The following is a 26,875-nucleotide window of genomic DNA, read 5'->3' as shown; positions in this document are numbered from 1 at the left end:
CCGGCGTGCACCGCGCGGCCGCGGCCATTTTGAGGGTTGCTGGGCGACGCAGACGCCCCAGAGGGATGGGGTGGGGGGGGGTTGCAGGTGGCTCAGGAGCTGAGCAGAGGCGAAAAACGTCAATCTGGGGGGAAAAGGTGTTGAAGTGAGAAGCAAGGGCTAGTCTGCTCGCCCCTTGAGCCTTATACTAAATAGGGGTTATCGTGACAAAACGAGTAGATGTTGTATTAAACACTTCTCAGGACAGGAACAAAAAGAGGCTGCAGCATGGCCAAACCCTGCCCCTCCACCTCACACCAGTGACTTGATGTCATCCCCTTGCATCACCCTGATAACACCCTCCTGATAAACACTGGGCTCGCAAGGAAGCCTTGAGAAACGCAGGGCAACGCTCATTTTCCAGGATGACACCCACTGCCCACCTCAGCATGCTGCTATCATCGTCCTGCCTCACCCTGACTAATTACTGCTGAAATGTGGCAGAAAGGGCAGAGCCTCCTGGCAAAGCTCAAAACTTGAAGCAGCTGGCAAGATAAAAGCCGTGCTCCTGATCTAAGGCTTCCTGCAGAGAAAGTTACTGAGCTCTTGAAGAGTGAACTACAATTTGTTCTGAGTCTGACAGGACAGTACGTTTTGTTACAAGGTTGAATTATAAAGCTTATAGGCGATGCCAAATGGGGACAGAAATCATTCTATCACTTTATTTTTTAATAAAAGAATCAAAAATATTTAAACTCTTTGAAAATTTGTGGACTGTATAAAAAATATTTTTCCATTAAGAAGCTACCTACTTGAGTGTAATAAAGAATAAAAATATTTACCAATTACATTCATATTCAGTTACAAAATGTTAATATAACTGCTGAAACATGAAAACTAAATGACACTCTTTACAAATTCTGTAATCTAGATAGTTTAGAAGAACCACAACTTACTGTTGTTTGTTTGTTTAAAGTAGGTACAATGATTCAGAACAGAACCTAGAACCTCAAAGAAAGGCTGAAGTGCACCACTTGAGAATAAGGTCAAATGAATGAGCAGGAAAACTCCTCCACTTAACTTTTGATACAACGGTTCTAGTGTTTCTCCCACAAAGTGTGAATTTATGGTATAATACAGTACATCTCGCTTGAGAGAGATGAAGAGGGGGAGACAGACAGTGGGGAGACAGACTTGTTTGTTCTCTGTTCTTCTGTGTGCAGCATCTCATGATATATGGAGTTCAGCTTCTGATAAAGAAACACACCGAGTAGCTGAAGGGCTGAAACTGCAAACAAGTTATCATTGTTTTCACTTGTGGTTAGGCAGAACTTGCAGAGATGCATAATTTGCACATTAGCGGAACGGTTAAAAAGGTTCTCAAATGCCTTTGGATTCTGTGAGTTATTTGATGGGAAAACATAAAATAGTAGGACAAAGTATTTTGACTTAAAAGCACTTCTTCATCTCAATATCAGATTTATCCTTGGCTCTACAACAACTAAGCCTTCTGCTTTTTGTGTTGTTCACTAGTTATAAAACTTGTGATGACTTCACAGCCAGGAGAAGTATTTCTCGCTTTCTCAGCCGCATGTTGTGGTTTGCATTACTTTGTAAATATGTCACCAGGAATTTGTTTTGCAGCTTCATAATCTGCTCACAACCCCTTCTCTCTCCAGCCTTCTATCAACGTTTCACAAAATAGGACACTTGGCTGAACAAATTGTGTGACAGTGAGATTGGATTTTTTTTTTTTTAATTGTTATTTTTTTGCTTAACAGATTCAATGCATGTTAGAGGCTGTGATTTAAATCTGATGAATAGTTTAGTAGTTAACACCCAAACTTACTACATTTCTCAATAACTAGAATAACGAGTTACTTCATAAAACTCAGTATCTGTACAACACATGCCTGTGCAGGGGAAGATTTGCTACTTTAAAGCTTATGGATGGCGACAGGAAAGGTAGAAATTGTGAGTTTTGAATTTAGGGTCAACAAACACTTTAATTTACAAGTCAGGAGGAAATTCTGCACTCTGACAGGCATGGCTAGTTCTTTATTATTATTATTACTTTTCCATAATTCAGAGGGCAGCACTGCTGCGAAATAAAATTGCTGGAAAAATTGTAGATGTTGACAAAACAAATGAATACACTAAATATTTGTCTTTCTGGGTAGTCCCATAGTTATTGCCACTGCAGCAGTAAAACTAAAGTGCAGTCCTTCAAAAGTACACTCCTGCTCATGAACACAAGTTTCACCAGCACAAATGAGTAAGTAAATGGGACAAAAGGTTCAGGCAGTTTTTTGCAGTGACCTTTCAATCTGAGCTTGGGGAAAAATTGGGGTATTATGGAAAGTTTCATTGTTTGTGCAAAAAAATGCAAGCTACTATGACAATTAATTACATCCAGATACATGATTCATAAAGTCTTTTCAAAGGCTGACTACTATTCCTCAATACTGCTTTTAATTCAGCAGAGTAAGAATTATTTTATTCTGTTCAGCTCTGTTTATTAAGCTTCCCTCACATAACATATGATGTTGGCAGACATCACTTTGCAGTGTTTTTAACTGTTGCGTATTCTTTTGAGTGCTTGGCAGAAAATGTGTCAAAACTGCATTTCTTCAGTAGACTGAGAGTTATAAATTGCTTTAATATAAACAAGACCATTATTGCATGTTGCTGAACTGATAGGTCTCACAACGCTGTTGTGAGGCTGTGAGAAAGGAAAACAAAATGCTCTTACAGATCACATTATCTATTTTCTCTGCAGGTTATCCCAGTACATCTGCGTGACATGTGGGCATCCCCAGAGGTCCGTATAGCTGCGAGGAAGCTGCCCCATCTCTGCTGTCTTTAGGGATACTTTAGCATCCCACAAGTTTAGTCTAGCCTTGCTTCTGTATCACTTACATTCGATTTCTGTATTCAGCTTCCCGACTCATCTCTCTCGGTGCACAACTGCCACTAATGCTTTCTGTCACTTACAGCTTCCTGATTTGTGGCTTTCAGCTATCGGTTGAGGCAGTTACCAAGATTTCCTCTAACAAACAAAGCAAACATGCTGTCACCGTGCACATTACACAGCAGCTTGGAAGCAAAGCAGAAAATACAGTGCACAGTTACCTGGGCAATGATTTTCTTCAGAGATTTCTGTTCTACGCCACAACTGCTCTTACAGAAAGCCTGCCACAAAGTCGTTCTGTACGGCTGCTAAAGGTATGCACATCAGTGCGTAACCTGATTGCTGTCATCCAAAGCACAGAAAATTCCCAACTGCCTGCTGATGCTGCTGTCTGGAAGGATGCTTTGCTAGATTTGGTAACGGGGATGAGACTAAAGGTTATTGTAGAAGCTGGAATCCCCAGAGCACAGTCTGTTCCTTTTTTCGTTGACCAGTGACAATTTTCAGTGAATGCCGTATCCTTAAGGAAAAAAAAAACTTGGAAAATTGATTTGCAGAGCATAACACAACCTGTACCCATGCTGACAAGTTTTCCCAGATCCAGCCTACTATACTTGTAGCTAATTAAAGCGTTACTTCTTATATGTACTCACTCCTACTCAAACTGCCCCAAATTACTCATGATCTTTAATCTCCTGCTCGGAAATTCTGCTAGGCTGTCTGTCCTGCCAGCCAGTGCCTCCAAATGACAACATCACAAATATCCAGGGTTTCTCTTCACTAAGCAGTGCTCATTCCGTATTGACAGTTGTGAAGGTCTGGTTTGGATCAAAGCAGTAATAGGAAAGCTTAAGCCTTTTCTTTCCCATATCAGCTTTAAACGGTAAAAGCCCACTGGTAGATATGCATTAATACTAAGGACAATCCTGAAAGCTTTCTGCTTTTATGAAGGATATACAAGATGTTTGTAAAATTTGTAACAAGACTCAAACAATGCATGCCAGATGGTAAACGATACTCCATTTCGCAAATACATTTGCTCATCCTGTACCCTTCCTGGAAGATTACCTGGATGACACACAGCAAGGCAGTCAAGCAGAAAGTTATTGCTCTTAAGCAGATATGACCTACATAACAGAAATAAAAACATTAGTTGTCTTGTCAGGAGAATCACTGCTAGCACTGACATCGTTTTATGGTCTGCTAATCCGGTGGCAATATTTCTGTTGACTGGGGAAACATCTTGATGGATTCGTGGCACATCTAGCAACCGTTCCGAACTGTATTACCGGTGTAATTGGATAAACTGAGGTGGTTGTACAGTTAGCATCCTGGGAATACCTAACTGTTAATTGAGAAATATGGAGATGATTCCCTTGCTTCTCGTTATCTGGGTTATGGGAATGAAAGACCTTCTTGAGAAACACCGAGAGAAGCCAAAAGATGTTTCAAAGATTAGGCATTTGAAATAAAACATATGGGTCTGTATGCTGCCGTGTGTGATGCTCCTACCAAGCAGAAGCACAGGGGTCCTGGTGGGAAGGGGACTATTCCAGAATGATTTTCATGGACAGTTTGAAACTAATGTACTACCACTAAAACAACTTGTTCTACTATTTCTTTTGAGCTGGGATTTTTAATAGCACCAGAAAGAACATGCATATCACTTGACTTTATTTTAATTACACGTTTCCTTTACACATTTTTTTTTCCCTTAAGGCAATGCTCTAGAAAGGAAAATTAAATTGCAAGTGCTTTTTATGGTAAACCCTGCAAGTTTTAACGTAGAAGATAAAAGGAAAGCAGTCACAGGCTTGATCCACACAGGAGATATTTCCAGAGTTCAAAAGAACAAAACAGATGGGCATAATAGCAGCTTGTTTTATAGCAAGCTATGAGATAAGGACTCCACAGACTACATGTAGTCTGATAGTGAACAAAAGACATTTAGAAACAATGGGATGATTCTTACGTCCAAGCTTGGTACAAATTATCGGAGAAGAACTCAAGCCCTTTTTTTTCTTCAGGCTACAATCACCCTGTATTACTTTCCTACCTGTGCAAACTTAGAAATTCCTAGTTTAAAATATTTTGGGAGTCCACATTTAGAAGGTCAGCTGAAATTCAAGTTTGATCCCTGGAAACCCAGCTGGAAAGGACTGGAGATAAAAACACATCATAAAAACAAGCAGTTAAAGGAAACGCAATCAAGTGTTAATAAGAATATTGCTTTGAAACTGGACTTTTCCTGTTTAGAAAAGCAAAAAAAACAGTAAGTTCAGAAGCATAAAATTTTGTCCCTGATGATAAACCTCCTTTCTCTCCAAAATATGAAAACTAATGCTCTGTAACTATGTTTACCATAAAGAATATTGCCGCGCTGTCACTGGCAATCTGCTACCACGCTTGTGGTTTTGTAGACAGCGGTGAAAAGCTCGGAGTCATTGTAAGCCTTCTGCTTACCAGACAACAAAATCGTTTTGCCTACGTAATTACACTGCTCCTACTGTAGTACACAAAGAAAGAACAGAAGCTTGAAAACTTCTCTTTTGTATGGTGCTTTTCAACCATTTCTGCTTTTCTTTCTTTTTTTCTTTTTTATTTTTCCTTTAATGGAGCTGTGCAGTTCTTTGTAAAGGATTCCTGCGCAGGAGGAACCAGGGCTATTTTTCTTAGCTAAATACCAATATGTAAATCTCCCTGAAGTAATCTACGCATTCCTAGATATCTGCAAAGCGTGGATTAGGAACCATAGGAACAACAGCAAGGGACATTTGTCATTACGGCTCGGGTTTTGTTCCACCCCAGCCTGCTCCCCACCCTTTATCCTGCTGCTGTTTTGCATGTGTAGGAGGATGACCGACCTCCCCGAGCCGCAGGGCTGTCCTACGACTTTTGAAGCCTTCTATTTTTAAATCTGACATTTCTGAGTCAACTCCTCCTCGGTTGCATCAGGTGTTCTGCCATGCAGCGACGGTTGCAGGTCGGCGGAGTTACAGTATGCAAACTAGAAACCTCCTCGGCTCCATCGGGAAGCCAGACGTGCTGAAATTGGTCATCATCTTTATCTCGCCTTCGCCATGCAGCAAGCTAGCAAGAGCCAAGGGCAGCTGTTTGCACAGATGCCTTTGCAACCGCTGGCCCATGGCTTGTCCCCTGCTCAGAGCAGGGCTGTCAGGCTGCAAATTTCCCCCAGCACCCAGCCCTGGCAGCAGGACCCGTGCTGGGAGGAACCCCAGTGTCACGGGCCACTCCTTTCCAAACCAGAATGTTATTTGTTAGCTTTGGTGACATTTGTGCCAGAACCATAGATGTTAGAATAGATTTCTAGCAGTTTTCTTAAAAGCTTTCTTCCCCATTGTGAGACAATGATTGATGTGCTTGCTTATTGGCATTTGGTCAGAAATGTTGACACTGTATAAATGAGAACTGCAAAATACAGCTTTTAAATGCATAAAATACCCTGATAATTGTAAGGCAGTATGTGACATACACACACTTTTATATTTCCTTTACTAAGGAATGAATTTCAGCTTAGAAATTTAAGACCATAACTATTATTTGGTTTAATCAGTGTAAGCATCTACGTGTAACCTAACTGAGGACTACCCCTCCAAAGCAGATTGTCCGATGCTAAATATTGCAGGCAAAGCTTGCCTGGAAAAGTGGATTGAAAAGGATTTTCCAAGTACATAACAGCCTGTGCAACTAAGCAATTTGAATAGATAAATACAACACTGATTGAAAATTCTCTAGCTTCCACTGTTTAAACAAAATTATATATTTTTTTTTACCCAACTATCTGCTGATTTGTAACATTGGGAGGATCTTCCGTTCTACTTAATTTAAACGATTTCTATACAGGCACGGAAGAGCATCAGGATGATTTATGTCTCTATTAGCTAAACTTTCTATCACAAGAAACAGCACTCTGCAGATTGTAGTAGTGGTGTTATACGTTTTCTTCTCTCCTTGGGTGTTCTTTCTTTGTGATATAACAAAGCAGTGTCTTCGCGTGCAAACATTTGCCAAGCACGCAAAGGTAGGAAGTGGAAAAACATAAATATTCATCATTCTTAATGAACCGTTTATTTCCGCATGCTTAGTTGAGGGTAAATTTACCAAATATGCATAATTAAATGAATTACACCTAATAAGGTTTAAATCTTGTCCAATTTCCTTGGCTTTGTAAACATTATCTATGCATTTCACAACCAGGGAGAAGGGAAGGGAGGGCAAAGAGGTGAGGAGGAACAAAATCACTCCTGAGGCTCTTGGTGTGAGTACAAAGATTAAATATGAGCTATATAAATAAACATGAGAGTATATTAAAGTTTTAATGATCCCAGTTATATATAGCTTTAATTACTATCACATTGAAAAGAGATTCCCAGTGATATATTGGCTTCCATTTAAGTTTTATTAAAAACTAAATTGCATTCTGCTTTGGTAGGATTTTTTTTTTTGGCTTGATAAGCACAAAAATTGGTGTCAGTGAAGGCACATCATGGCCTGAAGAGATCAGTGTGTTGCCCAGGTGTCCCCGAACACAACACATGCTGGCACGGGACCTGCTACAAAATCAACTCGAATGTGTTTGGGAAGGAAGGAGCAATATCTGAGCGAGGTGGCTGGTACCAAGTTGAGGGCAGGAGCAGGAGCATCATATTCTTGAGCAATCAGAATTGTTAACTGCATTTTCAAAATACAGTGCCATCATTTCTGCAGCCCCTCTATTTATATATTAAAACCAAAGGCTACAATCCTTTCAATATGTGAGGCGTATGGTCACGTACAGAGACAAAACTCATCTTTTTGCACCAAAAATGAAGTCCCCGCCATCCCAGGCACACCTGAGCAGCTGTCAGAGCAGCACAATTTATGAAGCAGCGAGGGAAATTTGCTCTCCTCCCCTGAAAAGCTTCTTTATCTGGACTGGAGTGAACTGCTGCATTTTCTCACTGCCTTACCCACTGTCAGTGTTCGCTGCGTTCCTCTTTTGTCAGGGCCTCTTTCATGTCTGTGCTCTGCTCGCAGGAGGCTCACCGAGTCTCAGAAAAACCAGCTCACAGCTCAGCACTTACAGCTTGCCCTACGTGAAAAGAAAAGAGCACAAGAGCATCTTGGAGAGAGCAAGCCTGGCTCTAGCATTTATCAAAAGGACCTAAGAGAACAGTCAAGCGAAGGATAAATCAAGAAACAACAAAATCAGTTTCCACAACATTCAGGAGATGGATTGTTTCTGGAAAAAAAATAAAAACTTTGCAGCAGAGGAAGCAAGAAGGAAACAGATTTGCGCAAGAGGATTTCCTGCCAGGAGGCTTCTGTTGCAGCCCCCGAAACTGGGAGGTCTGATGGCTCTCCTGCTTGAAGCAGCACGGAGAATGAGGTTTCTGCCATTTATTAAGCTGTCCCCGGGGGCTTACGTTTGCTGTTCCTGAGCAAGCAGTTGATAATTTTGTAAATATCTTTCTCACATCCAGGAAATTCACAGCATACTTCAAAAGGCACGCATGTAGCTGCTGAAAGAGGAAGGAGCCTGGCGTCTTTTTTTTTTTTTTTTTTTTTCTTCCCTTTTATGAAAGTAAATAGCTCCCATAGTTTTGGAGACTAGCAGCACATGATCCCCAGCCTCACATCCCTATCTCTGGATCTCTCCATTAAAGCTCAGGGCAATTTTCTTTCAGCCATTCTCACAGCTGAAAGCTTAACAGATTCGTCTACTAAAAGCTATTACCTCTTTGTACAAACCCTTGCTTTTGTGCTCTCAGACTTGCCCACAAATTCAGCTTTGAGCTGTCATCTCGAATAACAGAGGAAATCCATTGCTAGCTTTAAAACTTATATTTTGATTTGAATTAGTTCAGCTTATGGCAAGAGAGGCTTACAGAAAATAACCTGCTCGCTAGGTTGAGCTACCTGATACACACAGAGGGGAGGAAAAACTTCTTGAAGAGCCAGGCACGACAGCGTGGCACTATCTTCCAGAAGACCTCGCCAAGTGAAAGAGCTTCCATAAAATGGAAATCACTGCCACCTGCCACACAGGTGAGACATCAGTGGGCATCAAATTTGTAATCACAGCTCATTTTCTTCAGGTTTATCCTCCAAGACTTGACTCACAGTTTTCTATCTTCAGCTCACCAAGAAAAAGGCACAACAAAAGGAGGAAAAAAAAACCTTCCTAGGCTTGGGCTTGCCTATTTATGCTCCAGTCCTCCCAAATTAACACCTCCTCAGTGGGCACACCTCCAGGAGCTGGCTGATCAGAGCTCTGGCTTGAAGTGGTTTTAACCCCGTGTTTGCCTTATATTGAGCAAAAAATACGACGATTTCTCTCCCTGTTCTCCCTTCTTTTTTATGTAATAGCTAATTAGCCTTCAGTTTTCTGGGTCCAGAAGCAATGTGTCATCCTCACATGCAGCTTTTTTTATAAATATGTAGTTCTCAGTAAACGCAAATAAATAAGGGAAATAATTGAAAAAGGTGTTCTGTGAGTTTCTGAATGTTCCTAAAGATTATACAATGAAAAGTAAACAACCAGACCCAGGAAAAAAGCTTAGACAAGAGCATAGCATATTACAAAGCAATAAAAATTTAAGGAATTCACCTGAATGTTTATGAAAACATAAATTTTAACCCTCCAGACAATGAAACAACATGCTCACTGTCGCATAATTGTGAGCATTTTGCCTCTAGACCTCAGCAGGGGATGAGTGATGAGGAATGCATGCTCTCATCCTGGTGGTGACCGGCTCTCCTGTGCCCAAGGCCACCAGGTCCAGCCATGGCCTCGGCACCTCATGGTCTTTCTGATGGATCAATCCCATCCCACTGGTGTGCCTCTTTACCCTCCTGGGTGCTGAGCACCCTAAATGATGTGCTCCCTGCTCCCCAACATGATATTCCTCCATCACCACCTGGGGGCATGGTGGCGGTGAGGCAGTGCATGTTTGGCCAGGGCTTTAAGGCCAGCGTGTAATGTGCCTCCTTGCAGGGGCAGGAAGCCAGTAGAAGAACCAGCAATTTTCCCGACATCCACTCATGGCCATAAAATCTCTATTATACAGTATTAGAACATGGCACTTGTGATTTCTCACCTGCTGGAGGCTACTACGCTCGCAGCGACACGTTTCGGACAGCTGTAAACTGCCTCGGTGTGCTGTGTTGGCATAAAGAGACCTCTTAAAACTCTTATTTGTTATAAACAAATAAGCAGGATGGAGCCAGCTGGCTTTTTGCTTCCTGGGGGCGGGTGGTTTGGGGATCAAAATCTCTGAATCCACCTGCCCAGATGAAAAGGAATTCCCTAAATAAAAGATGTGCAGAGCTGCCGCGTTTGATCGCTCAGATTATGCACGGAGCAGCTTTTCTTTTCCTCTCTCCTTCACTGTAAATGCCACAAGGATGAGCCAAGGCTCCTTGTATGTCTTCTAGCTCGTCACCTCAGAGCACACAGTTACAAAACCAGAACTCCGGCACTTTCTCCCTGTTACTAATAATAAGACAAAGTAGGATGTTCTGCAGTTTAAAGAAAAACCATGGAGATGACCTGTCTCTTCTGCAAAAGCTTTATCTTCCCTAAAGTGGTTCAGCCTGTAAGTGGTGCTGCACCAGCGATCCCACTGATCAGGCTGCAAGACCTTATTTTTATGGCATTTCAGTCTGTTTTCAGGACGGTAATTCACCCCTCAGCTCAGGGAGAGACACGAAGGAGTAGGTGGTGCTGGGTGAGGAAGGCAGGTGGATGTCATTTGTTTCACGAACTCTTAAAATAAATGTAAATGATGCACAAAATAAAGAAGTATATAGCAAAAAAAATCTTGCAATATATTTTGTTGTGGAATTCTTACAGAAAATAGCAACAAAGCCAGACTTGGGGAGACAAATCTTATTTTTGAGCGACTAAAGCCCCCAGCTTCTCGCCTCCTTTTGGAGGTGCCAGACTTTTCGGTATTTAACTTTCCTTCTGCAAGGCGAGGGCAATGCAGTTAAAAGGAAGGCCTGGCGTCTCCAAAGGGTGGGTGGGGGGTCTTGGGGCTTCTCATGCTCACTTTTTGGGGTCAATTCTAGATCTGGAAGGATTCCCAGACAGAGGGGTCAGGAGCCTGCACCACGAAATAACTGGGGAAGGCTGGAGGCCAGTCCTGCCCTGGCTTATGTGCATTCAGCATCTCAGTTCTGATATTTCCCCTTCATCAAAGCAGGAGAGCTCAAATATCTTCCCCAATGTCTTTCACAGAGATGGAGCAGTGATAGGAAGGATCTCTGGGGCATGCAGTTCATTTAGTAGCTGAAGAAACGTGTGTCCACACGGCAGCCTCGAAAATTGAGCGCTGGCTGTGAATTCAGAACTAGGCCTCTGGGGGCTGCTGCCTCGTGCCCGCGGTCTAGAACTTAATCGTTCATCCTGCTAACTAGCTGGGGGTATTCTTTGGAGAATACGCAGCAATTATAGTTCTTTACTGCCTAACTTTATAAGTTTTCATTCCTCTGTTTGAGGGTAGTTTTCTCAGAATGAGAGGCAGGGCAGGATACACTGAATTTTCCTTATAGCCCAAGGTCTGTTCCTGGAAGCTGATAAGCACCCTCATTTTCTGCTGAAGTCGGTGCAAGCAGTTGTGTAGCACTGGGTTACGCTTGAAAGTGAATGTAAAAAAAAAAAAAAAAATCAGAGATCCTGCTCAGTAATATTGTGATATTATTGGAAAATTGCTGTTGTTACGCTGGAACTGCAAGGTGCCGATGCCCTGTGCTGTACAAAGTGCTGAGCAACGGAGAGATTCAGGGCATATGGCTTAGAGCACACAGTGAATAAAGAACAAGGCAGGATGGTGTAAGCAGGAGCAGAGCAGCATTTATCTCTGCTGCTGTGTGCATGCATGTGCAGCCACACCGGGGACAGGAGACACCAAGGCTGCTCAGGTGCCAACCTGATTCCTCTGAGGCCTGGATCCTCAGCATCCATGAGCACGCTGGAGAGCTCCAGAGTGAAACCCGCTTGTATCCACGGAGGATCTGGTGAGATATCGCCTGGTTTTGTTCTCAGTCACACTGGGAAACACCAGCTCTCTGCCAGTCCCTAGGGTGAACATCAAGAGCCCGAGGAGAGAGCTGCAAAGCGCTCTGGTGTCCTACTTTGCCAAAATAGCACAATAAATATGCATGTGGAACATGGTGGAGAGATATTAAAAGGACATCGCTCCCGATTGCTCTTTCCCTTTGGATCCTTAACTGACCTGGTGCCTCTTGCTGGAATGCAAAGCATAAGGGTGCCTTGCTGACCCAGATCCAGATGTCACAAAGAGTTTGGGGATGGAATGAAGCCCAGGGATGAAAGTATAAATTAAACTTTAGTGAAGGCACAAAGAATACCCCCACTTTTTTTTTTTTTTTAAATGTCTCTATATACAGGTAATAGTGACAATTTATCTGATGCACTAGAAGGGCGTTTTACCCTTGTGCCGATGCAGACTGCTGTTCACTTTGCTTTATCTCACAGGGACTCGGGATATATCTCTGCATCTACTATTAGATTTACAAATTCATATGAGGACATGTTTTGCATTCATGTCCCACCGCATTCTTTAGGATCAAAGTGCAAACTGCTCTCTGCAGCATGGAAAAAGCACTGAGATACTTTGCTTACTGTACTTCAAACCAATCTTGTACCTAGGGGATCATCCTCTACTCCTCCTGTACTTCCTTAAGCAGTTGAATGATTAACTGTATACGATAGTAACACAAATGTATATCCAACTGCAAATATAATTACAAGAACTAAGCCGATGAATCCTTCCGAGTTAAGTACTGGCCATTACGGGTGTGTCACACACATAAAAACACTCAGCCACCATTTGGAGATCAGCTCTACCAATGGCTGAGATACTGAAGGAGTGCAAATCAAACACAGACACCTTATACAGAGATGATGTGTGTGATGACACATCCCATCATTTCTGTGTTGGGTGGGTAGAGGGCAGAGAAGGAACAATTTCTCTCTGGGGATTTAGAGGCTTTTCACTCCTGCAGAGCTTTATGACCATGATACGTCTCAGGGAGCTATAATTAAGCTTCTGGGATGGGAAAGGGAAGGAAACAGTAGGTGGAGTCCTATGCTTGCTCAGAAATGTGGTATCATCGGGACCAAAGTGTGACGGTCCGTCCCCCAGCTGGAAGTTAGAGGTTACCAGGTCCACCACTCTCCCCGCTTTGATGGCTCTGTGGACATCTCAGGTCATACACAGGGACTGACGGTTACATCTGTGGGGGTAAGAGCAAGAAGATTGCAGCTTCATCCTGAAGTGGGAGAACACAGCAGGGAAACAGAAAGCTTAGATTCATGTTTGTCCTTGGAGATTGCTGAGAAGATGCACCCAGTTTGACTCTCCTCAAGCTGGTGGACTCTTTCAGGTTGCAGAAGGTGAAAGGGATCAACCCGTAAAATGCTGTTTGTAACCCCAAAACATCAGCGTTAGCACTGAGCTCTCGGGGTGTGAGCACTTACCACAGCCACCACGGAGGAGCCTGGCCCTCGTCACCATCAGATCCTTTCTGTAGTGGTCTGATGGGGAGCAACGTGCTGGAATTCAGGCCTGGCACACCAGAAGACATCCCTGGTCAGATAAATTACCAGCCCAACACCTCCGTCCTGGCAGGACATGCTCCCATGAGCACACACAAACCCACTGTGGGGTGAAGCATCCATTCTGCCATATAGATGCAAGCAGAGCCAAGCACAGTTTAAGTGGAGAAGAGGAGGATTTAGGCAACATGGATGGGGAGGATTTAGGCAGCGGAGGACAGGCAGCTCATTACATAAGAGAAGTTGCTGGGGAAGCAAAATATCCCTGCAGACATCCCCTCCTCACTGACATCACACCCCATTTCCCAAATTCATCATCTCACTGCACAGGGCCGGGAAGTGAGTAACCGCAGGAACATGACCTCTGCAGGACAATTATGAGAGCAATTAATAACGTGTTGGGGAGAGCCTGGTCATGCTGCTCCTGCCACCCCTCTAGTCCTGCTGCTGGTCTCCTTCACCAGCAACATGCTGTGGTTGCAGCTGCCTCTGCGCTCATTTTAGGGCTTGCAACAGCATCAGCCACCTCACTGGGTCGTGGGAAGAGCATCATATTTCTGTTTCAGGAGGGTGATTGCTGTGGTTCCCTTGCACATGCCACGTGCTCCATCTGAAAGCCACTTACAGCATGAAAGGGAGCTGGCACTGCAGTTCTTGGGAACCCTAAGATCTTTTGGTCCCTAATTTTGGAAGTGCCAGGGACCTTCCCCTCTTGCTAATGAATGTGGCCACAGGGTTAGGATGTCCGTGGTGTCCTAGGTGTCAGTCGCTGATTAGCAGGTGTCCTGGAAAAGCCACCTGCCCAGCTAGAAAGGTGAAAAGCTTTACAAAGAGCCATCTTAGATCTGCCAGGTTGATGAAAATAATCCTTCCAAAAAGAAGGTATTTTAATCAAATACCTTTATTAGATTAAATTTAATAAGCACATTTTAAGACAACAGTTTGAGGGTCTAGGCTGGAAAAGTCATGGTAGAAAAAAAAAAAAAAAAAAAAAAGCTTGAGCTACAACCTTGTATATTCACCTCTTTAGGTTCTCATAAGGTTCTCAATCCTATATCGTGGTGGTTCTCAATCCTATACCATCATTCAGGATTTCTTAGCAGAGCCTCAGAAGCGGCTCAACAAGTGCTCTGCGGAAAGGGACTTGTGTATGCAGCTGTGTTCAATTTTTATTTTATTTTTAATGGTTCTTTTGAGATTTGTTATGCCTGCGTAGGCACAGCAGTGTTGCACGAAGCTCTCACTTCTTGCAAACGCTGGAGGCTTTGCTAAATTTTAAGGTGATTCCTCTCTGCTATACGAGACGGGCTGCACAGGTTCATGACTATAGAAAATAGTAAAAATTGTAGAGACTGAAATCTCAGCGAGTTCATCAGCTGGGCATGCAGTTTTCTGCCCTGGTGGCAGGTAGTAGGAGACACTGGTGAAATCTGGAGCAGCTCTGCCTCTGACAACAAACTTTCCTTGCCAACCACTGTAGAAGCAGCACAATTTGGGAAGCCAGCAGCCTGCTAGGCTCGGTGTCACAGCTCACCAGTGATTTATAAACCACGGTGTATCCATCGGTCCGAGTCACTTACTCCTGAAATAATGGACTAGGGGGGGAAAAAAAAAAAAAAGACAGACAGACCTGACCTTATGTGCAGGGAATGGCTGCTATTCCTGCTATTCGAGAAGCCAGCCATGAGTGGCTGAATCACGCAGCCTCAAGCTGCTGAGGAGTCACGCTCACGAGTTCCAGAGTATCAGGAAAATTACGGCATTGCCTCGGTGCCTTGTAACGATTATCTAATCGTGGTGCTTTCCTGGTGACTACAGGAAGTGGAGGGCAGTGCTAAGGTAGGCGCCAGGAGGATCTGGAGTTTGAATGAGGTGAAGTGCAGAGGACCCAGGACTCGGGTTTGGATGGGTCAGGCAAGATGGGCATCGCCTACAGGGCAGGAGGCACCTGAGGGGCTCGATCCACGGCTCTAACAGGAACAGTTTCTCTCCAAATCCATACCGAGCTACCTTAGTGGATGTTTATCAGCAGTGCATGACTCTGGTGGTGTTCCCCATTCCAAATCCTGTTTAAAACCTTCTCCCTGTGCTCTGAGGGGTCACTGCCATGCTAAGGGGTGCAGCTTGCCCTGGCCCTGCTCCCTGCACGGAGCATTTCCCAACATTGCCTCCCCATGCAGCACAGAATTTCCCCTCCTATAAAGTCAGATAACGTCCGTGATAACCGTAGTTACTGGAAGTTACATAGCTCATTATGTCTGTAAAGTGTCTGGAGATTGTCCGATACAAACAGCTACGGCAGGGCGAAATATAATCGCGTTAGAAGTGTCCCAGGGTGAGTTCCCATCTAGCTTAGCTGGTGACTCACCGAGGCTCTTTCCTGACGGTACACAATATCTGCTTTGGAATTTAAATAACCCAGTCTTGCCCCAGGTACAAACTGCTGCCATGATGATAAGGCTTCCCTGGGAACACCTGGCTGCACGTGGAGCCCGACAAACACAAGAGCCCATGAGTTAGCATGGGAAACATCCCTTGGTAAGGCTGTTTACCACCCCAGAGCATTAATTGCAGGAGTGCCGGGCCTTCTGACTCCCAAAAACACCGGAGGATCAAAAAGGGATGCTAGGAAAACCCACCACTGCCTCTCACCATTTCTTCACCCCCTGGTTAAGATGAAAGAGGACGGTGGAGAGCAGAGCTACTGAGCTGGGGCCGTGCCCAAACCCTCAGAGGCTGTGGAGGGGGGGGTGGGAAATGTTTTCACTGCCTTTCAGAAGCGTGGGAGCAGGCACAGAAGTGTGTGAGCTAATAGCAAACACACCCCAAGCAGCATCGCCCAGCTGCGAGCATTTAACCCTGCACAGGGTCCTGTTATATGGTGCACGAGGGGGGTTGTTTTAGGAGGGCTGGTTTAATCCTGCAAAAGCTGAGGCTGAGCAGGCTGTCTCGGGATGCCTTTGTGCTTCATCAGCTGCTCCCTCAGGCTCCTCTCCTCATGCAAGACCTTCCAGAGCCCTTCCAGGCTCTATACAGCCCTAGGCTGTGTCCTAATGAAGGGAAGGAGCTGTAGGCAGTACCCGAAACCTAAGCAAAAGGGAGCATCCCCAGGCGGGTGGCACACCATACTGAGAAACTAGCTAGCCTTGGAGGGAGGGAGAGAGAGGTCGGAGGCAGCTTGGTGCTTTTTCATTTATTTTCTTTGTTTTGCCAGCCATCCTCATTTAGTGGCTTTAGTTTATCTACTGAGGTGGACTACACAGAGAACAAAAGGTGTTATGTTTGAGCAACAGCAGCAGGGGTGAAGACAAGCCAAGGAAATTGGTTAAAGCCACACTCAGCAGTCTCTTCTCACCACTCTGTACCATACATGCTTCTTTTTACACTAAGAAGACCAGCCTGCAGGTTTTTAAATGGCCACATCCTCAGCCCTCTGGTAGCTGCTGTTAGAAATAATCTTTTCCATTACAAACCTTCCCAAAGCCCCCCAAAAAGAGTACATACCCCTTAGAAGATCTCATCACTTCGCCCGCAGTCCTAGATGAGATGTCAAGGCCTGCTGATACTGGGGAAAAAAGGAGAGGTGATGGTGGAGAGCCTGCAATAATTGAAGGCTTCAGTGTTTCAATTGGGGTTATTTGCTGCAGGTGGGGTCCTGCGTGCTCAGGGCTCTGGCTGGGGCCACCAGCCCTACGTGAGAGCCAGTTCCCATCCAAATACACAATGCAGACAACGATTATGATGAAAAAAGGCTGATAGCCCTATTTTTAAAATTATTTTGGAAATGATGAATAGAGGTCTATGCAGAGGAACTGTTCCTACTGGGCACCACGGGGTCTCTAAGTGCCAAGGTGTGGGGATGTGCTCCTGGTCCTCGTGGATCCCCCCCCATAGCCCAGCTCCTGACACACTCAGCATCTTCCTCCAAGCAGAGTACAGAAATAACACTGGGACAGCCTCCCACTCGTTTTTGGAAGCCAACCCCTTCATCATTGTCATCATCATCATCATCAACCCAGCGCGGCGATAAACCTGGGCGCATGCAGTGCTTGCACAGCCGGAGCCTCTGCATGGGGGGAGGAGGGCGAGGGCAAGTGTTTGCCCCAGTTCCCCATCTTCTGGGCTGACTAAAGGGATGAAGGGCTTCAAGTGTGCTTGTGGCTGGTTTCAGAGCACGGCTCATCTTTCTCATCATCATAAAAAGCTCGCTGGTGCTCCACTGACTCCACGGGGAGAGGATCTCAGCCGTACCCAAAGCGCGCTACCCAAAGCAGCATCCCCGGGCGCGCTGCAACGTTACCCAAACATCGCTCATTTTGAGCTCAATTTACCAAAGTGCTCACGCAGGTGACTAAGTGGGCAAGACGCTTAAATCCTGCCTTGCAGCCACTCATCCGACATCCTGCTTTGTCAGCCACGCGCACCGTTTGCTCTCCCAGCCTCGCTCGTCCCCGCGCAGCCCTATAAATAGATGGGAAGCATCGCTCAGCCGAGTTGTGGGGGCTGCTGCTATCTCTCCTGCTATCAATACAGCCTGCTGAGGGATGTTCCCCACTGATTAAGGTCTGGGAAAGCTGCTCCTAATTTGTCCTCTCCATTGAGGCACTTGTCAGCCCGTGGAGCTCGGTGGGAGCTCGCTGCAGGGACCGTGCCCTAGGCCAGGTCCTTCCAGCTGTGGGAGGATCAGGTAACCCTAGATTGAATCCTAAAGGTTGCTTGAACCTCAAGTCGTTTCACCATTCTTTTATTCCTGAAGGCCTCCTTTAGGGTTTCAGCTCGCTAGAGCTGAGCTGTGTGACCTGGAGTAGAGGAATTTAGAAGCCAAAGTGAGTTGTCTCTGACTGTCACTAAAATCTGGGGGATTTTGACAGTTTTCTGTCCCAAAAAAAGCAAGCAGTTCCATGCACTTTACAGCAAAGTTTCCCATCCATCAGGGACTTCCTGACACCACCCTAAAAAACCCACACACAATCTTGTACTGCTTTTGGAGAAATTGAGCAAAGCAAAAAATTACTTGCAACAAATGAGAACGAGGCTAAATTTTGCAGGTTTGTCCATTCCTCCTCGCCCCCACATCTGTTTCCTTATCTGCACGCGGGTACAAATTTGTTGGTTCATTTATCTGGATCGTGAACTGATGCCCTTTGAACTACAAAAGCCTTGAACGTTGAATAATATTTCCCTGTCAATAACTGCCAAAAGCTGCAAGGAATAAAATTTCCTTCTCTGCCAGAAGCCACACGGTTTTATTTTGAGTGATTCCACAGGAGCCTGAAAGCAGACGTAGAACTGTACAGAGTGCTTCAATTAGTTTATAAACATCTTTTGTGCATTTAAATTTCTACTGGATTTTTCTATTGCAACCTTTTATTTCCTTTTTCCTACCAATCACAAGAAATTTGACTGTCAGAATCCTGTTTCTGCCCCTAATCTAAGGCATTTTCAAATTATTTGGCCTTTGGGAAGAAACACGAGGAAAATAATTGTTGATTTTAGGTGTCCCAAAGGGTGATTTGCTGCCTTGTGAAAAACGTGCCCAGGATCCCAAGGCGTTGAAAATTGGAGAGATTAAATAAAAAAACAAACATCTGAACTGGGCGAAGAGCTGTAAAAACCTGCAAGGAGGGTGTTTTTCAGCAAGGTGAGGACGAACAAACAAAGATTTCTCCCCGGCACTTCCCGGGGGCATTGGCCACCAGCAGCGCGCTCTGCTCTCCGCGGCGCCTTATCGAGAGCATTCCTGCCTGCCCTGTTTGTCACAGGAACCGGCCCGGAGTGGAAGTGCCCTGGCAGCCAATGACGGGTTCGGGGTAATTGGGAAAGGCAGGTGGAGCAGGTAAGTCACCCCTAGGCAGGAAGGTATAAAAGATACTCGGATCGCAGCGGCGCGGCCACTCGGGCGCAGGGAGCTGGGTAGGGCGCTGCTCTCGCCCGACCTGCCCCGCTGGGAGAGAAATCAGAAAGCTGCCGGGAGCTGAAATGCCAGAAGAAGGCTTGAAAATAAAAAGCCTCCGAGCCTAAGCCTATCCTCTGGAAAGAAGACTCTTCAGGGGTAGAAAGCAAGAGCCCCGAACATGCTTTGCTCCTTCTAACTGCCCTCTGACCAGGTATTTATAGCCTTTAATCTGCCCTACGCCTCTTGACTTGCTGTCTGCTCGGTAGCGCTAAATTCAAGATACCGTCGGGGTTTGTGTTACAGGACGGGGCTGGCCACGCTCTGAGCCGCGTGGTGGCTTTTGTCTGACTTTATGGCATGGAAAGAAGTTTTTCTCGAAGTTGCTGAGAGGTGGAAAGTACTTCCCTCGGGTCTGAAGCCGAGCAAGTGTGGCTGTCCCAAATGGTTTAGGGTTTTTGGGTGGTGTTCCCAAAGTTTCTGGCAAGCCCAGCTTGTCAGCGGTGTAAACAGCTGAGGAAGAGCTGTGTGGCCATGGGAGCCTGAACAGTTAAAGATATTGCCTTGTATTAAAATATTCATGTGATCATCTAGTTAAAAAAATGAATAAATAAGCCCAGCTGAGAAGAAAACCCGGGTTTAGTAGCACAGCAGTGGTGTCCAGGAGAAATTGTGGATCCCATGCTAGCTGCTGCCCAAACCCAAGTTAATTTTCTGCCTGTCAGTGCTGCAGCAGCACACCGACAGACGAGGGGCAGGCTTCCCAGGGATGGCTTTGCACTGCCCTTCCCCATCTCTGCTGTCCCCTGCTCTTGGTTTTTCCCCAGTTCAAGCCAGCTGCCTGTGCCGTGTCTCATCACGTTGACTCATCACGCCAAGATAAACACGAGCAGGTTCCAAATTTATCAAAACCAGCGCGTATTTGTGGTGTCACGATCATCTCGAGCAAAGGGAAGACAGGGGCAAAAGCTCGTCTCTTCATTTAAGAGCACTTAAGTTTACTGTCGGGATGCTGCCTTAGTAAAAATCCCCACTGAGCATCTTTTTCGACTAGGGTATGAAATTGGTGTGTGGGTAAGCAAAGGCTCCCTTTTTGTGAGGTTACCTTCTGCTCTGAGGCTTGCTGCTTGTAATTTCTCCACGCCGAGGGCCTGCACAGACCCGGACATGGGGGACAGAGGGCTGCACGAGAGAAGATTTTAGTAAAAACCTGAAGAGCAACAACAAAAAAAAACAAACGAGGCTTTCCTGTGTCTCTGCACCAACCAGGGCTTGGATTTGTGATTCATCAGAACCTGGCAGATTGTGCCAAATAAAAAACGGCATGGTGATCCAGGAATGAAAAAAAAAAAAAAAAGGCAAAAATACAAACCAAAATTTGCAAAACAAATATTGCTGAAAAGTGCAGGTAGTCTGACTGCAACTTAAAATTTAACTTGAGGAGGAGCCTCGTTTAGAAGAGAAAAAGAAAAACACTTAAGGCAAGAGCGGCTTTAGCTAAAAGCAAAGTTTTCTTCCATAGGTGTAGTCTGGGTACATTAGGTTGGCTTGGCTCTGGCAGCTCTCGCTGTGATGGGAGAGGTGAGAATCCTTCGTCCTTACATAACGGAGAGATTTCTGTGCCGTGGTAGCAATACGCAGAATTGCTGATGCCTTGAATTAGCCTTTTTTTTTTTGCTCAAGACACAGCGTGCAGCCTGTGTTGCTAAGCCTCGGCTGGATCGAGTGGAGAGCTGTAATTACAGCAGCAATCTGAACGTCTCTGACTTGTCTTGGGAGATTTACCGGTGACAAAGAATCAAGCCCAGCCAGTTCAGTGACACAGCCCCAGAAAATGCTCCCTGGGCAGGCAGCACCGCGGCCATCGCCGCGAATTTCCTGCAGCTAAACGCTTGCTTTCAGGCTCGGTATCGGAAAGGCCACGCACCTGATAGCAGGACGCAGGCAAGGCAGCGTTTCTGGGCTGGAGAACTGGCATCCAAGGTTATAAACTGGCATCCAAGCTCGCTGGAAGGGCTGGGGTAACTCGGTTGTAAATCAATTTGCTGCAACCAGCGGGCGAGACGCTCAGCTCCGCGCCCCTGCTTGCAGAAAGCAACTGGCAGCACGCAGCAGGGCTCGGGGTGCCCGGCACTCCCCCAGGGCCGAGGGCAGGGACAGAAGTTTGCTTTCCTACGGAAAATGCAGCAACAAGGAAACGCTGGAGAATTCCCCCTGCTCCGGCACAAAGGCCATTTCCTTCAACGGTTCCCTTCTTGCTGCGTCACGGTGACAGAGGATGGGACACATTTTTGCAAAAAAATTACGTTTTCTCCCTTCCCTCCGGTCCCGCTGCTGCCTGGAAGACTTCAGATCCCTCTGTGCATCACCAGCACAGCATCGTTGGGTGGTGCCTGGCTCAGAGAGCCACGATTCGGCACCCAAAGCTCCGTCTGAGCGCACTGAGAGCATCACCACCCCTCCGCTACCCCCCCGACTGAACAGTGTTATCTGTCTCTTAGGCCTTGCTCATGCTGCCACCATAATATCTGAGTGCCTCCCAGCCTAGTGGACTGCTATCGTGAGGTCCCTGCTCGACCTCATGGAGTCCTCTGCTCTCCTCCCTGCCCAGGTGTCGGGGAGCACCGGCTGGGGTAGGTTTTTGTGCGTTTTCTCTGCCCAGAGCGAGGCACTTTTGGGGAAGGACTGCAGCCGTCTCTAATGCCAAGGGGGATTCTGGTGGAAAGGCTTTGGCTGGACGGTGGACTTTTGGCTGGACTGCTGCTTGCTTGCTTCTTGGCAGGTTGTTCGCCTTGGGCATGCAGCTTCCAACAGGCTGCGTGTTGTTCTCGCCTCTAGCAGGGGTCTCTTCCAGGCTCAGGACGCAGCAGAAGCCGTGAACTTGCTCTTCGGTCCTCCTATGGGGTTAAGGATAAGGTTGGTGATGGGTGTTTTTGCATGGTTTAAAACTAAAGGGGTGTTTTTTTTTTCTTCTCTTCCAGAGTCTCCCAGGGCTCTCGTTATCTCCCCGGGCACCGTCATGTCGTGTTTCACCCAGCTGTGGCACTCCAGCACCCCGGACTCGCCCACCAGCCCCGTCCCCGCCTCTCCAAATGAAGCCCCCATCCCCATCAGCCCCATCGTTATCACCTCCCCAGGGGACAGCAAGAGGAAAGCCAGGTCCCCCACCGACAAGCCGGGCTCTCCAAACCCAACCTCCCCGAAGCCGACCTCCCCCGTCGAATGTTCCATTTGCTTCAACACCTACGACAACACCTTCAAGACGCCCAAACTGCTCCAATGCTCCCACGTGTTCTGCCTGGAGTGCGTGGCCCGCCTGAGCAAAGGGCTGCCCCCGAACCACCCCGAGGACCAGCTCCCCTGCCCCTTCTGCCGCCAGCTGACCAGCATCCCCCTGGAAGGCGTCCCGGCTCTCGAGACCAGCAAGGAGCTCCTGGCCACGCTGCCCCCTGAGCTGCAGCAGGAGAAGGTGCTGTGGATGGAGGGGACCAAGCTCTGCTGCCGCCGGTCCTCCGACGACCCCGAGAACCCAGACTCGTGCATCTCCATCGACGTTGCCATGAGCAAACCCGAAAGCCCAGAGGCTCCCCCGACGGGGCTGGCGGGGAGGCTGTCCCGCTGCGACATGTGCGACGACTGGAAGCGCATCGTCCTCCTCTCGGCCCTCATCATCATCCTCTTCTGCATCATCCTGTGGCCGGTGCAGTGCGCCCTGAAGACGGGGAACCTCCGCTGCTTCACCAGGACTGTGGCGATGAGCAGGCCGGAATACCTCCCCCCGAAACACACCACGGCAGCCCCAGCCGTCACGCAGATCCCTTTCCAGTAGCAGCCCAGCGAGGAGGCACTTTGGGGAGGCAGGAGCAGGGCTCGCTGCCTGGCAGCATCCCTCGCCGTGCCTGCACACCCCGAGGTCTCCACACTCGTTCCGTGGCTGCGCTTGGGTGCAGGCACCCTCTTCCAAGAGCTCTGCTGAAACCCGTGCCTGCCAAGCTGTCTCTGGCCCAGAAACGCTCTCAGGAGCTGTCAGCATCCCTCTGCCAACTCTCCATGGGAACCAGAGCCTCGAAAGCTGTTGCAAAGGTGCGGTGGGCGACGGATTCACTTCTAGGACTGCTCACCCGGAGAGGCGCAGGGGCCTTGGCTGGATACCAGATGACAGTGGGTGTAGTTCCTTCCACCTCCCTTGGGGAATAAAGGGCTGTTTCTTTTTGCAAACCGAAGGATCTACATGCTTATTCCTGCGAGGAGCTGGGTTTGGGAGAGTAAAGACATGTCAGAGTTGCACAAGCAGGTGAGGAGTAGCCTTATCCCACAGCCTTGAAACATTTCAGTTGTGCGTTGGGTGCTGGAGGTGTTAAATGCTGCCTCCTGCTGACAAAACCCATCCATCCCCGCCGCTCACCGGAGCTGTTACCACCGGGACGAGCTAAGGCACTGCTGAAATTGTGAACAGAAGAGAGTAGCATTTATTTATTTTTTTTTCCTCCCAGAAGGTGCTTAAAAATCACTCATCCCTTACCTGGAAGGATGAGCGCGCCCAGGGTGAGCTCTGCTAGGCACACCAGCACGATGCTGCCCCTCGGTGAGCTTCATTCACACCTCTCCCAGGCAAATCCTTGCCAAAATGACAGAAGCTCCAGCTTCTGACAGCTTTACCCTCCTAATCTCAAAAGGTGTCAGTATTAAGACACGGGCCAGTTGCTTACACGATATTTTTATTTAAAGCAGTGATTTTCCGACAGTGATTAACAAAGGTCTTCGTGAAGAAGGCGGCTTACAATTAAATCTTGTTTATTCAAACACATGGATGTAAGACAGGATTGTTTGCAAGTACCATACGTGTATGTATTAAATTATGTTTTCTACGACGCGAGGTGTCAATTTGTAGCATTTACTCCACATTTTCCCCTCTTACTTGCAGTTGGAGGTGCCCGCTCAGCAGTGCCGGGTCTGGCACCTCTGGAAGTTCATACTCGCTGCCATCGAGGTGGTGTTGTCCCAGATGCAGCTGCCCCTGTAATTCCCCGATTTAACCTGAAAAAGGAGACGCTGCCAGGGCTGCTCATCCTTTGCTTCTTGCCAGCTGGATGAAAAACATTTCCAGTCTCGCTTTGCAGCAAAGCTGGTTTGAAATAAAATTAAAAAAAAAAAAAAAAAGCCAAAGCAATGGCAGAAATAACCCTAGTCTGTCGCTATGCAAACCTGCTGCTGGGGGTGCTGCTGGGCTGCAGGTGGGATTATCTGTGCCAGCCACACGGCTGCAGAACCCCCCCAGGCACTGCAGCAGCCACCAGAGGCACTGGGCTTGAGAGGGATTCTCCCTGCCTGTTCCCTGGTGCTCGCTATCTTCCCAGCACCAACTTCAGGTTGTTCCTGGAAAAGGCAGATTTAAGGCAGAGGAGGCACTTCCATTTTACACGGGGTGCATTGGAAAGCCCAGCAAATTGATGCTAAGCAGCAAAAGTGCTTTGCCGTGCACATCTTGGTTGGCGCTCAGTCCCACTGATGGGACCTAAGGGCAGGCGAGAGGGAAATAATATCTTCAGCTCAACAGCCTCATAAAATCTGTTGTGGTGGCAAACTGAGCACAGAGCTGTTCTCACAGCTCCGGCTATTCCTAGCAGTCTGTCGCAGCATCCTTCTGGGGACTGTCCCTCTGCACTTCCCCTCCTCACCGCCTACTGAGGAAGAAGGTCTGAAGGTCTAGCTCACACGCAGCCGAACCTCACACTCATGCATAGTCAAAAGGAAGGATCAAAGCAAGTGGAAACAGGCCCCCAAGCAGTAACATTGGGGTTAGGAGACATCCCTGCTGTCCACACCACTCGACACTCTGTCACTTTCCCAAAGAGCAAAGCGCTTAGAAAGAAAGAAACCAGAAATAAAAAGCCTTGAGAATATTCAACATTTATTAAAAGTGCAATAAAAATAAACAGTTCTCCCGTCCCTGTGACCAGGGAGCAGGAAGACCAGCCAGGAAATACAGCCAAGGTTGTCATTGTGCTTTTGTTCAACCCCTTCTGCTCAGCCAGGGGAGCCAGCACCCTGGGCACCAGTGCCCCGGCACGCAGGGGGCCGCACGTCTGCCCTCTTCCAGGCACCTAGGAGGACACCAGCATCGTCCCCACGCATGCTCCAGAGCTTCAGGCACTGGCACTCAAGCCCAAAACGCCCCAGAGAGAGCACTTTCAGTCCCTGGTGCATCCTGCAAAAAGGGGGTTCTTTGGCAGGGCTAGTTGCAGACCTCAGGGCCGGAACGGCGGGGAGCCCTGGGAGTCACAAGTCGAGATTTAATCAACAGAGCTGGAATATTCCACTCAATAACACAAATCTTCACGGCACTGGTCAAGCCACAAGCGCTCCTACAGCACCCCTACTCTGCAGACACAGCACTTGCCTTGTGGGACGGTTGCAAGGGGAAAAAAAAAGAGCTCATACAGCAAGGTAACGGCAGAGCTGCGTCCAACTCAGAGGGGCCCAGCTCAAGTTCAGCTCAAGTCTAGCATCCTACGCTGTGTTACTCGCTCGGGGGTGGCTAAAAGCACAGTGCACAGCCAAAGCTGCTTTCCTACTCTTCAGCACCCTTCAGCTAGGTGGGATCTCCCAGAGCTCAATGTTCAGACCTGCACCAGGGTGGAGATGCCCCCCTCCAGCCCCGGTTCTGCTCCAAAAACCGAGCTCCGTGGGCTCTCAGGCACGCGCACCCCCTCCTGCTGCACGGTGGCAGCAGGGATGCCCGGGGTGCTTTGGCAGGCTTGCATAGAAAGCTAGAACTGGGACAACCCAAAGGAAGCGTGAGGAGAAGAATCAGAGGCACGGATAGACGTGGCCAGGCCGTGCTCCCTCCTCCTCACCTCCACAGGCAGCGAAGTTACTCCAGGAATTAGCCGAGAGCCACTTCTAGCTTGGAAATGATCGACCTAATGAAAACATCCGAGTGCACTAATACTTTGCTAACGCCCTAAACGGGCAACCCTGGGAAAGCTCCTAAGCAAACAGTCGTTTCCATTCCTTTAACGATTTGCGTGTAAAAAATAAGAATCTTAAATTAAAAAAAAAAAAATTAAAACTGAGCCTTGATGCCCAACGAATGTCCAGAGGCACTTCCACATAAATATCAACCTACTGATACAGGGGAGACCGGGAGAAGATCCTTCTCGAGAATAAGTTAGGTCAAGGCATGTTCTTAAGGCGCAGGCTCTGCTTGCTTCTTGCAGCCAGCTTCTGAACTCCTTGCTGAATCCAAGGTGCTAGGGGAAGGCAAAAAGGGCAAAAAACCATTGTCCGCAGTTGCAGCACGTGGAAAGGGTGGACGTAAACACCATCAATCCTGCAGGCCAAGACAAGAAGGAAGAAAGAGGGCAGGGTTTATAACCGAGGGAAGGGGATGGGGATGGCACAGAGCTGAGACACTGCTGGTGTGCAAAGTTCCTCCGATTTGTTCCCAGTGCCTGCCAGCTCCCCAAGTCCGAAAAGCAGACCTCTCCCTTGCAGTACAGGTAGC

General features: G+C 47.2%; 2 protein-coding genes and 1 long non-coding RNA gene across 6 annotated transcripts in view; 1 reads left to right on the top strand and 2 right to left on the bottom strand.

The window, feature by feature from the left end:
• Positions 1-99: 99 nt before the first annotated feature.
• LOC106016268 (uncharacterized) lies at positions 100-17,044 on the bottom strand. Of its 3 annotated transcripts, XR_011804615.1 has the most exons (4): positions 8,810-9,916; positions 7,861-7,982; positions 3,959-5,980; positions 100-3,410 (listed from the first exon to the last, which is right to left on the bottom strand). It is a non-coding gene; the product is annotated as an uncharacterized lncRNA (long non-coding RNA). The 3 variants fall into 3 exon arrangements; XR_011804614.1 differs by lacking the exon at positions 8,810-9,916 and adding an exon at positions 16,980-17,044 and having other exon boundaries at positions 100-5,980; XR_011804613.1 differs by having other exon boundaries at positions 100-5,980.
• A 2,294-nt stretch (positions 17,045-19,338) lies between these two features.
• Positions 19,339-24,239, top strand: RNF223 (ring finger protein 223). 2 transcript variants are annotated; one of them, XM_005008794.6, is made up of 3 exons: positions 19,339-19,582; positions 21,870-22,001; positions 22,350-24,239. In XM_005008794.6, exons 2-3 carry the CDS (start codon positions 21,950-21,952, stop codon positions 23,195-23,197), a joined length of 900 nt encoding a protein of 299 aa, XP_005008851.2. In that variant the 5' UTR covers positions 19,339-19,582; positions 21,870-21,949; the 3' UTR covers positions 23,198-24,239. The 2 variants fall into 2 exon arrangements, with proteins under 2 accessions (XP_005008851.2, XP_005008852.2); XM_005008795.6 differs by lacking the exon at positions 21,870-22,001 and having other exon boundaries at positions 19,344-19,582.
• Positions 24,240-25,262: 1,023 nt separating this feature from the next.
• LOC101789439 (tyrosine-protein phosphatase non-receptor type 11) overlaps positions 25,263-26,875 on the bottom strand; it is a 36,681-nt gene continuing 35,068 nt past the window's right edge. Inside the window, exon 16 of the mRNA XM_027443081.3 lies at positions 25,263-26,701. The gene's annotated coding sequence lies outside the window, so the exon portion shown is untranslated. The remainder of the gene's footprint in view (positions 26,702-26,875) is intronic.

Source organism: Anas platyrhynchos, chromosome 22 (assembly GCF_047663525.1).
Source record: "Anas platyrhynchos isolate ZD024472 breed Pekin duck chromosome 22, IASCAAS_PekinDuck_T2T, whole genome shotgun sequence".
Classification (NCBI taxonomy): domain Eukaryota; kingdom Metazoa; phylum Chordata; class Aves; order Anseriformes; family Anatidae; genus Anas; species Anas platyrhynchos.
Note: the sequence above shows the minus strand (reverse complement) of the source record. Positions and strands in the feature narration are given on the sequence as shown.